The sequence below is a fragment of the Mytilus galloprovincialis genome, chromosome 12, assembly GCF_965363235.1.
Source record: "Mytilus galloprovincialis chromosome 12, xbMytGall1.hap1.1, whole genome shotgun sequence".
Taxonomy (NCBI): domain Eukaryota; kingdom Metazoa; phylum Mollusca; class Bivalvia; order Mytilida; family Mytilidae; genus Mytilus; species Mytilus galloprovincialis.
The window spans coordinates 13,069,228-13,086,364 of record NC_134849.1 but is presented as its reverse complement, the minus strand read 5'-3'; the positions used below and the strand labels follow the sequence as shown (position 1 = coordinate 13,086,364).

The following is a 17,137-nucleotide window of genomic DNA, read 5'->3' as shown; positions in this document are numbered from 1 at the left end:
TTGGTTCATTAAAAATTATGTCACCAGGATTTGTTTTTTCTCAATAGATTTTTAGACTTTCCAACAGCAATATACTTCTGTTGCCTTTATTTATATGTCAATTGCCATAAACCTCGTGTTCACAGCTTCTGCATTGCATAAACAACTGTTTAAATTTATTGCCATTTGAATTTCTCTATGAAGGATGACTTTATTTGGTATATGGGATCCTTGCAAGGTCTACATGGTCAATAAATATAAGAAGATGTGGTATGAGTGCCAAGGAGACAACTCAATCCAGGTCACAATTGTAGAAAAGTAAACTATTGTAGGTCAAAGTACTCCGTCTTTAAAATGGAGCCTTGCCTGACACTGAAAAGTCCATATCTTAGATCTTTAAGCAGTAAGTCAACAGTGCTCCTAGTATCAAATGATTAGTAGGTGTATGTGTTTATCTAGCTGGTTTTACCAGACATTGACCTCGGTTAAATGGTCAGTGTTATGGATCTTGCCTGCGAAAAATACTGAGAAATAGGGTGTTGCTTTTCCAGCATTTATGGGTGCATTTCTTTATGGTCAACAATTGTTTTTTTGCCGAAGTCAGTTTGATAGAAACTACTTGTGATAGATCAATTATATTTTGTATGAAGGTGCATCACTATAATTGCATATCAGTTTGGTGACTATTTTCAGGCTCTAGCCCATAGATCATGGTCATGCGAATATGAATTTATTGGCAATTTTCAATGTAAATTTTTTTGCTTAAGAGAGTTTGTTTAGAACTCCTTGGGATAGATCAATGATAATTTTCTATAAAGTAACACTAACCTTACTCTCAGTTCATAGCAATTTGATGAATATTTTGTAGCCCCGGACACAGATCATGGTCCAGTGTTTTTATACGACCACAAACATCAAAGAGTATTTAAGGAAGTTCGCTACTGAGTTTCAAAATAACAAGATTTTCATAACACTAGTATATATTGATAGGGGATTAATAAAGGAACCAAAATAACAAAAAAATATATAGGTCAATGTGCTTTTTTTTGAGATATTAGCCATTGAAATTTTAGCGGGAAAATATTCTCTCTTGATTTTTCATAGCTTTATCATTGACAAGTTTATGTTCTCAAAAACTATTAAAAAATAACAACGATTTTATAAGACTTTAACAGATGGCTAATAATTATATCATACATGTAAAAGATTTATAAAAGATAAAATGGGGGTCAATGGGCAATTTTTTTTAAGACATTTAAAGTGATAAAACCAGAGGATTCTGAAAATCTGACAAAAATTCCAAAACATGACAAGCGAATATCCTTAAGTATAAAAGATAGATAGAAATTTTAGAATTGAAAAATTGTCAGCATGATAAGATCCACACTTACGTCATCATGACTGAAATTGTGAATTAAATCTCAATAGAGATGTTCCCATTTAATGGTTTTATGGTTTTATTCTTTCTAAAACATTACCATTGGTGAAGATGCAGTTGAGCAACACCGGCACTGTATGGCTCCTTGTTTAATTTTCTGCCAACAGGGGGAATATATCGCAGCACAAAATTTATTTTGGATTCCTATGTTTCTCGGATACAATTTTAATTTTAACTTTATTTGGTGTTTTTTATGTAATGATTATTATGCACATAGTTCTGGCAAAGATCATATGATTCTGATCTCATTTTAATTGTTCATTACTAATGTTCAGTTTAGGTTGTATGTTTTTTTCTCTCAGATACTTTAAACTGAGCCTACTGTATGGTATACAAGATTATCTGACCATGACCTGTATCACATTTATATTGAGCATTGATGATAGTTATTTTATGTGATGCTATATAGCTAGTTACTAGGTGTATTTTCGTAAAGCAAGATTTCAACATCAATTCAATCACAAACAGTTAAACAGGCAAAATGTTCAGCCTATACACTCGAGTTTATAGTATTTATCCCAATACATAATATTTACTATTTAGAATGCAAAACTGTAGCTGTCCTGTTTTCTGTTCCTAAAATTAAATCAATTAATTCACATATGTAATAAATGAAATGCATGATGTGTTGCAAATGTGGAAGACTCCCTAAGATACCTTAAGTAACACTGTTTAAGCCAATTCATTTTTCAAGAATTCTTTTTGTGTTTTTTTTAACTAATTTGTTTTGATTATTACATTATTCTGATAGGTGAAATGTAAAAAAACAAATAATAGTTTACTTCATCAAATTTAAAGTGAATCCTAAACTGAAAAAAATAGACTTAATGACAGACCTTCAATAATGATAAAAGGTTTTAGAATATATTTTGAAATTGATTAAATTGAAAAAAAGAAATGATAAATGCTTTATAGATATTTTGATTTGAGCGTCACTGATGAGTCTTATGTAGACGAAACGTGTGTCTGGCGTACACAATTGTAATCCTTGTACCTTTGATAACTATTAAGGTTTATATAATTCATAGATTACGATTCTGCCTTTCATTTTCTTAAAAACCACTGAATACATGATGTCGTTCCAAAATTTCGTATAAATACACTTCAGTTGTATAAATAACATAATACACAAAAAGATGATTTTATAACAAATTTACATTTAATCTCAATCTAATGTGTGATCATACACTATTTACTTCGAAGAGCTGTTACAGTTCTACTTTTTCTGTCTTTGCTTTACATGTTTCTTTACTCTGGTCAAAAGAACTAAGTTATTTGCATTTACACCGTACTCTTCTAGTAGTCTTGACAGGCGATTCTTAATTTCTGAAGTCAGTTTATCTTGTTTTCGTGAATAAATGATAACAAACTCTGAAACATAAAAAAAGAGATAAGAAGTCGCCTTTATTGAATTCATTATATCAAACAATTACTTGTCTAGACGGCCAGTTATAACAAGCGCGTCCGTATTTAAAGATTTGGTAAATATGTAAAGTAGCTATTGCATTGACACACATTAATTGACAACACATTTTAGTCTGTTACAATTCATATTTTTTATTATTTATAACTTTCAGATATCTGGGGAAATACAGCGAAGGGGTTGTAAAATTACAAATGTTGATGCTGTCTGTCAAATTTGATATTGTTTTTCGATGGAAACATTTACTAGTTATAAACCTATCTGTATAATGACCCAGTAAATAATTAATTCGAAATTCTTATACGTCCTTTTTTCCAGGAAAAAAGGATATATTAGAATTTTGAAATGAATATTTACCTAAATTTGTTCCTGTTCTTTTAGGATGAGGAATACAAGTATACACGAGCATATATTCTTCATAATCAATATCCACAACTGTGAATGGAACTGTAAATAGAAATAACCAATAAAATGAATTAATAAAGAAAACATGCATCAGAACAACGATAATCATGATAATACCTAGGACTCACTTTTTTTTTAGTTATATCTGTCAGTCTCTCATTATAGTTAAATGAACGATTTATAAAAAAAAAGTTAATTCCAAAGAACTATGAATAGTTCAAATTTTGTTTTGGCAAGATGCCTTTGTATCAAAACGAAATGTTTCATAAAATGAATCACCAGAAATTAATAATGAAGAATTACCTTATGCCACCCTTCACTACAGTCCTTGTCACAAAATGCGTACCAATATAGATAAACAATCTTAGGATTAATTAAACAGAAGACTACCAATACAACCTCTCATCCGAAATTAATAAAGAGAAAAAGAAAGAAGAAAAACAACCATTTATGATTAGAGATCTTTCCTTTTTGAATTTACAACGGAGTTCAGATTATTTGTGATATTACTTGTTACGGGTAAAAGAGGGATAAGTCCAATATCTTTTACGAATATAAATGCGTTTCTAAGAAATAATATTTTTGTGTAAAACATCTTACCAAAGGAACTGTTCATAAAACGTTTATAAAATATTAAAAATATAATTTACAGTGTAGATCTTTGGCTGGTCCACTGACTGCTTCAAAAACTGCTCTTCCTGAATCAGTAGAACTTGGTGAATATACTCCATAAAAATGGTTATTAAACTCTTTGGACCTGTAAAAAAGGAATACTCAATAATTTCACACAGCAATACAAGGGTATAGCAACTCCTATAAAAATCAGAAATGCAGTCTTTTAAGAGACCAATACAACTTAAACATATTTAAACAGTATAAACAAAGCTTATTACGTGTTATTTAGATATCCTATGTATACATCAAGTGTTCCATTTTCATCCTTTACTGGGTGTATCTGCAGTTCGGGACAGGATAATTGAGAAGCATCACCGAATCTTTCTTGAATAAACCATTTACCAGCAATCTGAAACGAATTTTAAATGGCATTAAAAGCTAGTTATCAAAACAGCTTTTGTAGAAGTCTGTTTGACAATATTCTCCATTTTTTAAACTCGTATTTGTAACTATTCATCATGTCTAGTTTTTGGAAAGTACGAGGATAATAGTAAAAAAAACAATTATGGTGATTATACTGGGAATGGTGCGATCTTAAGAAACATAGCAAGCTGCCTTAAAAGTGGTTATCGGATTACTATACCACGGTAGGTTTTGTCTGTAATTTTAAGTAAAATGGGGTTTTGTATTTGATTAGGAAACAAATTGATAAAAAAAACTAGCTGATTGGTTACTTAATTTGTTTTGTGTATTTTTGTTGGACACGATATGTTTTGATTTGATCATAAATATTGTTCTGAAGGAGTGTTTGATGCATTGTATAACTTTAACTGTTACGATGACTTTTGAATTTGTGTTTTAAAACTGTTAATGTCATTATTGGTTTTTTTTCTTTTGTTTGAATTTATTCTTAATTTCAACTTGTGTAACTGTACTTCTCGTATATGTTGAACCGTGCTTGCAAATTTGTATTCATGCTTAGAAAACTTAAGACATAAATAAAAATAGATGAAATTTTATTTGCATTTAAAAGGAGGGTGTTCTGTGCAGCTACCGATATTTTGTTGTCGGTAATGTTACCTCTAAACAAGATTCAACGCGACGAGAAGAGGGGCACACTTATTTCCAATAGAAATGTCGATTGTTTGTTGAAAAACTGTTAGCTGTCAACGAGGTTTTACACTTTTTGTTTTATTACAAAGAATTTGCTATGTTTTTAAGAAACCTTTATAAAATTCCTTTCTTAAGATCTTGGTGCAATCATATTTACAAATGTTTTAATCATTTCACAAGACACGTGTTTGATTGATTTTAATCCTTCCGTCTGAGACAACCTTATCATATTCTCAATCAAGTTGATGCCAATATCTAGGTTATCTAACGACAGCCCTTGGAACGTTAAGGTAATTAAGGTAATCATATTTCTATACTCAGGTCTCACTCAAAAATTTAGTGCTTTGAAAACTTGAAAAATATCATTTTTTTTTAGGATTGCTTTAACATGTTCAACAACCATTGAATTGCACATAGAATTAATTTATATAATTATGACTAAAAGTTTAGTGTCTAGGTTATCTAACGACAGCTCTTGGAACGTTAAGGTAATTAAGGTAATCATATTTCTATACTCAGGTCTCACTAAAAAATTTAGTGCTTTGAAAACTTGAAAAATATCATTTTTTGCGGATTGCTTTAACAACCATTGAACTGCATATATAATTAATTTATATAATTATGACTAAAAGTTTGGTGGCTAGGTTATCTAACGACAGCTCTGAGAACGTTAAGGTTATTAAGGTAATCATATTTGTAAACTCATGTCTCACTCAAAAATTTAATGCTTTGAAAATTTGAAAAAATATCAATTTTTTGGCGGATTGCTTCAACAACCATTGAATTGGACATATAATTAATTTATATAATTATGACTAAAAGTTTAGTGTCTAGGTTATCTAACGACAGCTCTTGGAACGGTTTGGTTACTAAGGTAATCATCTTTCTATACTCAGGTCTCACTAACAAATTTAGTGCTTTGAAAATTTGAAGAAAAAAAATATTTTTGTTTGTTTTCGCGGAATGCTTTAACAACCCTTGAATTGCACATATAATTATGTAATTATCTAATTATGACTGAAACTTTAATAAAAACATATTGTATACAATATAGTTGCACTCAATTTTTAATCAATTTTCATCATTTTTCTACAAAATTCCTTACCTTGTGCCAGTTACACTTTTCAATAGCGGGTATATCTACACAATCTCCTTCCTTTGGTAATTGTCCTTTGGTTACAGTATTTAATAAAACTAGCACGATAGCTGATTGAAATACAAATACGTTAAAACAAGTCATCTTCCCTATCACTAGACGAAAAATGTATCCTTAAAATGTACACATTCATTTTAATAACAGTTAAAGGTCGTAATGTAGAACGATGTAGTACGTTAATTTAGCTGAAAAGGTTATAATGTAGACCGATACGTTGTTTGTTATAATGGTGTACATGAATACATATTTAAATTGTGCAGATTACAAAAATATTTCATTATGCAAAAACGACTTTTATTATCATTTGATTTTAATAATTTTGGAAACAACAGGCCAAAGACAGACTATTCATTTAAAGATTGTTGCATTTCATACCGTTGATATTAGTTGTTAAATACAATGTTACATTAGTCCAATACATCTTACATACAAACCTTAAGGTATATTAGTCCAATACATCTTACATACAAACCTTAAGGTATATTAGTCCAATACATCTTACATACAAACCTTAAGGTACATTAGATGATTAGTCCAATACATCTTACATACAAACCTTAAGGTACATTAGTCCAATACATCTTACATACAAACCTTAAGGTACATTAGTCCAATACATCTTACATACAAACCTCAAGATTTCCTAACGAAAACAAATAATGAAATAGTCAAAACTACTGACTGGTAATGACGAATTTCGTTTTTGCATGCGTAGTAATCCACCAAGAGGGCGACCACTTTAACTAACTTTTAGTTTTGTGAATTATCGCCATATGCATAATTAGTATAGTATGCCTATCTTTTAAAACGACTTCCGGTCAACCAAGGGTAAAGACAATTCCCGGTTACTTTCTGTTGTATGTCACTTCTGGTAGATGCAATAAAATACGATAACTTTACGGTACATAACTACTAATTGAAATGTTTCATTATGCTACTCATAAATGTAGAGTAACAATTCTAAATATAAGAATGAGCACATTTTAAAAAAAAGACTATAAATAGAATGCATATGTTGCATCGTATAAACTTTTACTTTCGTAATACGTCCTTTCCAATATTGATATGTATTGTACATAAACAAACTTTTGGCTGAAATGTCCGATAAATTTTAGTGTCATTGTGTCATGTGTGTATGAAAGAATTTCTATGTTTAAGTATATCAACATGAGATCGAGGACTACATGTTCAATACATGATTATCTAATTATATTATCTGATTGGTCAGTTCTTGAAATAAGTAATTAATATCACATTTCTATATTTGCTCGGTCACTCGTTTTGTTTTGGGACAGAAAAAAAATCGTTTATGAGTTTTAACTTAAAATCCTCCCTTTTCCCCCTTTTAAGGTGGTACATAACACTACAGGGAGATACATGTAACTCTGTAAAATCAGCTAAACGTTTGAAATACGTTATGTTGTTAAGGGAATATTAAGCTTCTCAATGATCAAAACTAGATTTTGTCAAAATGCGATATGACCAGTGTAATTTTTCTGATAAAAAATTGTTGGTTTAAATTTTTTGAAATTTTAATAATTTTCCAAAGGGTCAAAGTAAATACTTTGTCAAAATTTTATGAAAATTAAATGAGCTAAATTAGTTTTAGTAAAAGTGTTGGGTACCACCTTTAGTATTATTATTTTAAGGAAACTCATTTTTTTTTAAATATCATTGTTGTTTTACGACAAAATTCTAGTATAGAGTTTTATATTTTGTATATTTTGATTAAAACAAATGTTTTAACTCAATTTTATTTTGTTACTTTTTATGTTTTTATGCTGTGTAGTGGCACTTTTCCAACCCGAACTTTGCTTATTAAAGTCGTTGTCATTTACTCAGTACTATTATAATTGTGAAGATGCATTCTAAAATAATTTCTGAATAAATGACATTTTACTCACTAATCTCAAGAACTTACCAAGTAGTTGATCATGCATTAAACATGCAGTCCTTAACCTTATTTTGATATACAAAAACAATGTATTCCTTATACACACATGGCATTATGTATGAAACTTAAATGTCTCGAAAATTCCAGCCACAAAATCTTTTATTAATAATACATGTTATTTTGTCAGCTAATGTTCGTAGACATATATAATAACTAGAAAACTAAGTATAAGTGACATAGATCAAAAATAGTCTGAGCTATATTAAGTGTTAATAAAACACAAATTGAGTAAAATTTCATTTGTTCAACAAGTCAGAAATTGAAGAGAACACATCTTTAGTATTTGTTAAAACCTTTTCCTAGATAAAAATGTTGATTTAACAACTTCATTATTAAAATGCAATAAAACTATTTATACTTTTACCAAAATGGATTTTTTTCCTTTTTATTATTTTGACAATGCTATATAAAATTGATTTCGTCGTCAAGTTTATTTCGCAATCGTACTATATAAAATGTATTATTTCACGCAATTTCATTTAAAATTCATCTTGCGATTTCAAAGTTATGAGTGCTTAATCTTTTTTTTTACCAATGATAATTAGATTTCCTAGTAAGATGATTAACAGAAGATTTACGTTCCTCTATCGATATTGTGAAAGAATAAACGTTTCATTATAATATATACTATTCTGATTGGCTACACTGCAATCACGCGTTATTCCTAAATCAAATTCTTTACACAATAAAAGGAGTAGGTCCGGTAAGGGCCGATTTTGGCCTCAAATTTCAGGTTCATCGAACGAAAGATTTTGGACACTTTTTAAACACTTAAGTGTCTTTTTAAATTGATTCAATTAGATAATGTAAAAGATTTCAATTGATTTAGTCATTAAAAACGCTCCGATTCAACTTAAATATATAAAATCTATCAAATATGCAAAAAAACGTCACTTTTCAGATGTTTTTTGTCAAAAATGAAAATGGCCGGATCCGTGTTCATCCTCAACTTTTATATATGTTGTGTATTATCATCAAATACAACTTACATTTCAATATTATGAATGAACACGAATGCGGCCACTTTCGTTTTAGACGGAAACCGTCTAAAATTTAAGTAAAATGCTCAAATTGTGAACATTTCAGTAATTAAGCATGACTTAATTATGCTAGTACCCGATGTATGTGCATTGTATTGTCAAAAACAGCCTATATTTATGTAGCAGAAGCATTCTACTTTCCAGTAAACGGCTAAACGATTTCATTTTCACACTTTTGTAAAACTGCTATATTTATGGGCCAAAAAGGGGTCTTACTGAACCTACTCCTTTGTCATTCATTAAAATGACTAGAGGTCCCAAAATAAAGTGCACAGGTAAATTAAAAATAAACCTGATAAAAATCGTGTTTTCAAGATCCTAGCTAAAAAAATGTAATTATAAGTATTGAATGCTTCTTTTTGTAACTTCATAGGGTCGTAAAAGAGTTTTGGTTTGTTTGTTTTACAACAACAACGTGCACTTATTTTTTTATTAAATATGTGTATGAATTATCTCCTATGATTGTCTCGAGAAATAGCCAAAAGGAAGATAATTGCTGATTTACATGCTACACTAACGCTTAACCACTTCAGCGTTCTTGTCTTGTAGTTTTCAAAAAGGTTTCATACATGTAACAATTAAGAGTAAGTATATTGATTCAGATAGACGAGTTTCAATAAGATTGCATAATATTTATGTGTCTGAACCAAAGAGAGAACAGTATTTTTGTTACATTTGGACAAGCAATTGACAAAGATTTTTATCGATATGTAAACTGTTTATAATTCTACCATTTACCGCAAAGTTTTAGACTTTTTAGTGCTAATTTTTTCAAGTTATTTATCTTTAAGTTTTAGTCTTTTTAATGAAAAAGGTATGAAACTGAAAAACATTTCTATTAATTTTACTCTTAATGTTTTATTGTTTGGGGTAGTAATTTTTCCTCCTTTATTAAATCAGATTTTATTTTCCAATTAATGAGGAATACATATTGCTGTATTTATTTTATCAAATGATGAAGGCATCCGAAGAATAAACTATTTTAATTAAATGTGTCGAGATTCATAACGAAATTAATACAGTCATCGTAATAACTTGTACTAAAAACCATCTAAAAGCGCATTTAAAGCTTTTACTGGTAAGGGATGAACAGTTAAGTATTTTTTTTTATCTCATACACAACATGACGGGTGCCACATGTAGAGCAGGATCTGCTTACCCTTCCGGAGCACCTGAGATCACCCCTAGTTTTTGGTGGGGTTCGTGTTGTATATTCTCTAGTTCTCTATGTTGTATTATGTGTACTATTGTTTGTCTGTTTGTCCTTTTCATTTGTAGCCATGGCGTTGTCAGTTTATTGTCGATTTATGAGTTTGACTGTCCCTCTGGTAACTTTCGTCCCTCTTATAGAAAGAGTAAAACGCGAAATAAAGTATCCGCGAAAATAAGTTGGTTTACAGTATGCACAACAGATACATTGATAACGGAACATAAACATATACCATCACCAATAATTAATTATAATATATCAGTGTAAAACAATTTTAAATGAACTTTGAAGCGCTAAATTTGAACATATAAGATAAGTGTTCCTTCCCATTTGCACTTATAGACTTGTAGATCCCTCTCTTTAGCTTTACACCAAACAAATTTTTAGAAAACGTGAACATGTAAAAGGCTAGCTGTGTGCATACCTATTGGACAAATTATTACCTAAACTTGTAATTTTCTAACATTTCATTGTAAAACAGTTATATGAATGCAAGAAATGGTTTGGTTAAAAATCAGTGACATAGCAAGACCATTTGAATTCGTAAATTGAATGAATTGACAATAAAACGGTTTCATCACATCCATGTAAAAAGTCCTTGTCTACGTTTCTGAAAGTAAAATATTTTTAAACAACGACGCATACAAATCCAATCCATCTATTTGCTATTCCTTTTAATAAATATTGAGTGATGGGATTTTGTAATTAAAAAGGCAAACATATTGTTTTGAACCTTAAGAATATTTATTTTTAGTTTCACAATGTCTGAATCAACTCATGAAAGGAAAACAAACGGTCTTTTGTCTTACAATTACTAAGTATGCGTCGAACTAACATTCACTTCACAATCATGTATATTACTGAACAAAATATTTCTAAAAATAAACATGGTAAAGTAAAATGTAAATATAATTTAAAAACTTGAACTTTGCATTACATTTATATTATGTAATTTTGTATCATTCAGCGGATATAAATGTTATCAAAATAAAATCAATTGCAACATAAAACAAGAGCATTGTTGTACCAATAATTACACAATAGGATAAAATGTTGTTTTTTTAAACTCTAGATTCGATCATATGTTACACCTAAATCAATATGTGGAATAATGAATAATGAAGAATTAACATTTAAAAAATACCATGTCGACATGATATATACTTCGTCATCAAATAAATATACATATAGCTAAATAAAGGATTATAACTTAGAACTTATTTGATTTTGCCAAATATGGTTTGGTATTGTCGTTTGTACTTTTAAGGTTCAAAATTTTAATTTTCTTTCAGCTGTTAAATCACAGTCAACATAACAATTATTACAGTCGTGTCTTATAAATATAATGTCTTATTTGTTCAAAGGTATCATTTCTTTATTTCTGTTTGGTGTTCGTCTTCTGTTTGTACATATTACTTTGCAATATTTGTATACTCCGTATACTACAAATATAATTATTACTACACCTACGATAGTTCCTATTATGAGCCCATACATTATAAGATAATGGTTTCTGAAATTAAAAAAAAAAAAAACAAGTTATAGGATAAACAAAATTTGTCCATAATCAAACATATTTCTTTAATAAAGGGTTGCTGCTCACAAGGAAAAAGATGATATCGGATATGTTCATTATGTCGTATATACAATCCCGTTCCCCTTTCACGAATGCTACCTATCTACCGAATTATACTAGTTACCGGGTTTATTATTATGAGCAACACGACGGATGCCACATAGGGAGCAGGATTTGGTTACCCTCCTGGAGCATCTGAGACCAATCGCCAGTTTTAGGCGTATTTTGTATTGTAGCCATTATTATCTGGGCGTGACATAACTAATTACATTTATTGTTTACGGAATAGAAAGTCATTATCATGCTTTCCTTTACTTTTACTATCCGTTTAAAAATTTCCCAGTATAGCATCTTAACAAAAACAGCACGTTAAAAATACACATTTGGTAAGAAATAATAGTTTTCAAGCGCCCAACATAATATAGAAAATAAGTAAAATTATATTTACTGTACATGGTAATATTTAAAAACATTTTAAGATGTTATTGCCCTGGTAGTGGTACATGTGCAGGGTTTCCCCTGGATCAATTATTTTTTTCGCCACCTCTTTCGCCAAAACAATATAATTTTCGCCACTTTATTATTAATTTTTCGCCAAGTAACACAAAAGTATTTTTCTTTTAAAAATTTCCTTTTTTTTCATACCCCCTCCCCCTAAATAAGAAGTGGATTTTACAACAAAACAAGACATTTTATCACTCGAAATTGATCCATCGTGTAAGGTTTAGTCATTACATTGACCCTATCATTAGGGTTACTCTCATGCCAACCTTTTGAATAGATTTCTTCACAACGACAGTTTTCTTTTCTATACCATCGTAAATAAGTAAAACTATATATTTGAAACACGTGTGTCACTGAAACGACTTTAAAGTACCCACTCAAATCAATTATCTATATGAAAGTTAAATGATAAAGTTTTAAATCAGAGACCTTTCTTGCTTTTGATCATTTTTCGTCATAACAACAGTTTTCTTTTCTGGACTATCATTAAAAGAAGGAGAGGAAGCGTAAAAATTTTGCTTCCAACACGTGCGTCGCGAAGTGGTTAATAAATCTCTTTTGTGACATGTGATAGAAGCCATTTAACCAGATCATTTTGTCATATCATACAATCAACACCTTTATTAATCAGTCCTTTGATGTCTATATCTATATATGCAATCAGCTGATTATTGATTTTCTGTTTTCTTAACGAGTTCAAGGTGAATTCCGAGTATTGTCTGATCGGTAAAGTCAGAGAAACCCGAAAAAAGTAAATAAACAAGATGGCTGAAAATAAATCGATATATATTTCTTTCGCCAAATTCTTTCGCCAATGACGAATTTTAATCGCCACAATTATTATTTTTTCGCAAATTGCGAAAATGGCGACCGCCAGCGGAAACTCTGTACATGTGTATACCTCAGATTTGTCCAACAACCAACATCATGAGATATTATAAACAAAAACATGTGGAAAAAAACTTAGCTTTTGATAATACATTTCTTTACACTCTGACTTGTGCTTTCTTTGACACTACATCATAGATACAATGGAATTATGATCCAGTTAGAGGAACACCTTATATGTATGCATAAACATACTCGCATGTATTTTCCAACATACTTTTGTGAAAATAGTTAATGAGCCAAACAGCCAGTACACAAGCCCAATTAAATTTTGATTGATTACAATTAGAGATCAAAAAAAAAAAATTCTGACTTGATGTATACTCGTAAAGGCAGTGCATATTTTTAACCTTATAATACCCATTGTGGACAATAAATTATGAAATAGCTATAACTTTAACTTAGTCAAAGGTCATTGGTTCATATTTACTTTTTAAAAGTGCACTATTGAGATTGCGGATTAATTTTAAAGTGTATGCATATGTATATGTCTATGTATATACAGGTTCGTGTAAAATTGAGAATGTGCATACTTTAAAATGGCACTATTATAACAATATTTATGCAAAACAAAACAAAAATACATGTCCAAGTAGTATTTTTGCACTGCTTATAAATTCTTGCAGGAAAATTATGATATCGGATATGTTTCTTAAGTCATTACTACAATCACCTTCCTCTTTCACGAATGTGACTTGTGTACCATCATTTGTTTGTTATTTTTTTCTTTTTCAGCCATCGTGTTGTCGGTTTATTTTCGATCTATGAGTTTGACTGTCTCTTTGGTATCTTTTGCCCCTCTTTCATGCTTTGTGTTATCCTCCTCACAACTTGAAATTATTGTATTATGAGACAATAAATATTCAGGTGCCAGTTTCATTCTCAATAAATAACACTTAGTTTTCCATGTGGTGTGTATGTATATGTGTATACATGTGGTTTTTCTTTACCAGATTACAAATCAATGCAGTTGCACTTAATTGTATGTGTATAATTCTATATTATAGAAAAGAATACAACATCTTTAATGAATATATATGTAACTAATGATATTGGATAGTGTAACGCATTTCAAATTGTTTACACTACATGTCACTCTATTGTTCAACATCTTATCTAGCATATGTCTTTACCTTGTTTTCATTAGAATCATCAATGTATTGTATTAGTGTTTTATTTAGAACTGTCGAATAAAGAAAGTATATTGAATGGGTTAACAACGCCCCGTACCCCCGCCCCTAAAAAAAGGAAACACTTAAAAACTAAATCAATATGATAAAAAATACCAGCAATTATAATATTTGCAGTCCCCAAGGGTAGCATCAACCCAGTAGTCAGTACTCCGGTATTGACCCAATTTATAAAAAACCTTTCTTATCGTTTTGAAATAGATAACTGAATAAATTGTGGGTATTGATATTCACAATAGTTTTAATAAGGCGATTTTAGAATATATAGTTATAAGTACATGTAGATTACAACCATATTTGAGGTGTAACATTATGGTCTGAAGACTACTTTTATAATTGAAAGAAATACGCTTGTAAAATCAATCCCCGAATTTGTAGTACGTTTTTAAAAAAATAGAATGTTTGTAGGTTAAACGTTAAACTATAAGTAAGTTCGGTTGACAATGGATTCTTGCAAAACAAATCTACTTTTAGAACAATACTCTGGCATTGGCGAAATAGATGAAGGAACATTAGTGCTATTGTAAATTAGAAGAATGAATGGGGATTTACTTACGTACCAAAATGTGCGAATCACACCCTTGTTTATTTCAAATGCTTAACATTTTCGTCCGGATTATATACCACCACATGCAAGGCATCTGTTTTATTCTCTGTCTTTGTACATTGGATACCCCAACTTCAAAACCTTGAGTTACTCAGCGCATTTATTATAAAATGAATTCTAACTTATTGAAGAAATGCTTACGTTATCCAGTCTGTATAAATCGTGTGCTGCGTTCCCTCAAGATGTGTATCATTCGAATATGTGTTATTATCTGCAACACCTGAAAAGTTCAAAATTGGTTTAATATTAAAAATGTGTTTGTGCAATCCTGACATTTTTAAACATGGAATGTTTTTTTTTTTATTTTTTGTGTCTTTACTCATGCTATTGTGTAATACAATATTGCAAATAGTTTAGCAGTTTATGAAAACTTCAATATTGTTAGGGGGATGGGGGGGGGGAGGGGGGAAGGGTACGTGAAACAATGAAAGCTTAGATTATTCGCTACTGTTGTAAAATCGACCCTTTTTGAAAATCGCATATCCCGCCCATTTTGCAATAGCTTATATCTCGAAAACTAACACACGGAGCTTTCATTTTTTCTGCTGTTTGCGTTCTTTTATTTATACACTATCAATTTAAAACAGCCTTTTAAAACGCTTGTTGTTTTGAGAGTAATCCAATGGAAATGTTTGCTGAATTAAAACAAAACGGCTACTTTTTGTGTCGTGAATTTTCACTTCAAGCGAAAACAAATATGTTTTCATTTCGGAATTTACAAAATACCATACTTCAAATGGTTGTGCAATACTCATTATCAATCTGGTTTCAATTTGTTCCTCTTTATCAAAATACCATTATCATAATACAAAGATATCTATACGATTGTTTAAATTACTATTAGTGATATATAACAATACGTACTTGATGTAAAACACAACATGATTATAATAAAAAAATAAAGGGGCTGTTAATAAGAATCCAGATCCTTTGCTAAGGATATTATGGGATAGATACTTGAAATCCAGTTACAGAATTTCAACTAGGTATTATATAAGTAAGACTGACGACAACACGGTAATTATACGTTTTAAATAGATAGTGGACATTTTAGGAAAATAAATAAAGAGAGAGACTCCGCATGGTTAGACAATTTTAGTTCTTATAGTGTATATAATATCTTTATATAATTTTGCTATTACATGTGACATTTGGTCCAAATGGTGAGGTTGAAATCATCACTTTGTCAAATTTACGGACGCCATAACGAGTTCGTTGACCGTTATTGAATAGCCGTTTCACAAATGATATCGGATATGTTCTTTACGTCTTAACTATAATCCCCTTCAATTTTGTGAATGTGACCTACCGAATCAGACTATTTACCGGATTTGTTATCAAATAAGCAACACGATGGGTGCCACATGTGGAGCAGGATCTGCTTACCCTTCAGGAGCACCTGAGATCACCCCTAGTTTTTGGTAGGGTTTGTGTTGTTTATTCTTTAGTTTTCTATGTTGTGTCATGTGTACTGTTGTATGACTGTTTGTCTTTTTTTATTTTTAGACATGGCGTTGTCATTTTTTTTTTTCGATTTATGAGTTTGATTGTCTCTCTGGTATCTTTCGTCTCCTTTTGCATAACTGTGGATTAAAAAGTGATGAATTTATACATTTTGTATACATATAGAGACGCATACCCTGTCTACGTACCAATCTCTCAGGTTTGATCTTGTCATCTTAATTTTTCCATTTTCCAAAAAATTACGATACATCTATTTAAAATTCTATATACTATTGCTTTCTGTTATCTTATTTTCCCTATTGCCTTTATTGAAAGGTTTGAGTTTTTAAAGGTTTCTTGAATTTATGCAATTCAACAAGAAAAAATCTTTCTACTTAAGCAATATAAAAAGTGCAGATAGTTCTACTCTTTTGACTTAGATGTCATTATTTGGTGGACCAATCGAGTGTGACCTGTTTATGTAGAGTAAACCGATATGTATCAAACATGAAAGTTATGCTTACATTAATTTAGCACATACACATGATATTTATACTTGAATTTCACACGTTCTGTTTTTTGTGAATACTAGGAGC

The 17,137-nt window shown here is 30.2% G+C and overlaps 1 protein-coding gene across 1 annotated transcript; it reads right to left on the bottom strand.

Annotated features, from left to right (window-relative positions):
- Positions 1 to 2,557: 2,557 nt before the first annotated feature.
- LOC143054344 (major urinary protein 4-like) lies at positions 2,558 to 6,282 on the bottom strand. The gene is made up of 5 exons (XM_076227334.1): positions 6,079 to 6,282; positions 4,139 to 4,269; positions 3,896 to 4,002; positions 3,198 to 3,287; positions 2,558 to 2,788 (listed from the first exon to the last, which is right to left on the bottom strand). Exons 1-5 carry the CDS (start codon positions 6,211 to 6,213, stop codon positions 2,634 to 2,636), a joined length of 618 nt encoding a protein of 205 aa, XP_076083449.1. The 5' UTR covers positions 6,214 to 6,282; the 3' UTR covers positions 2,558 to 2,633.
- Between the last annotated feature and the right edge of the window lie 10,855 nt (positions 6,283 to 17,137).

Bases quoted from the DNA above. Each gene is read 5' to 3' on its own strand.
- LOC143054344 (XM_076227334.1), bottom strand. From the start codon at position 6,213: ATGACTTGTTTTAACGTATTTGTATTTCAATCAGCTATCGTGCTAGTT. The intron at 4,270-6,078 runs GTAAGGAATTTT...AATTCGTTTCAG, and splicing joins AAAAGTGTAACTGGCACAAG to ATTGCTGGTAAATGGTTTAT. The intron at 4,003-4,138 runs GTAATAAGCTTT...CCTTTTTTACAG, and splicing joins ATAGGATATCTAAATAACAC to GTCCAAAGAGTTTAATAACC.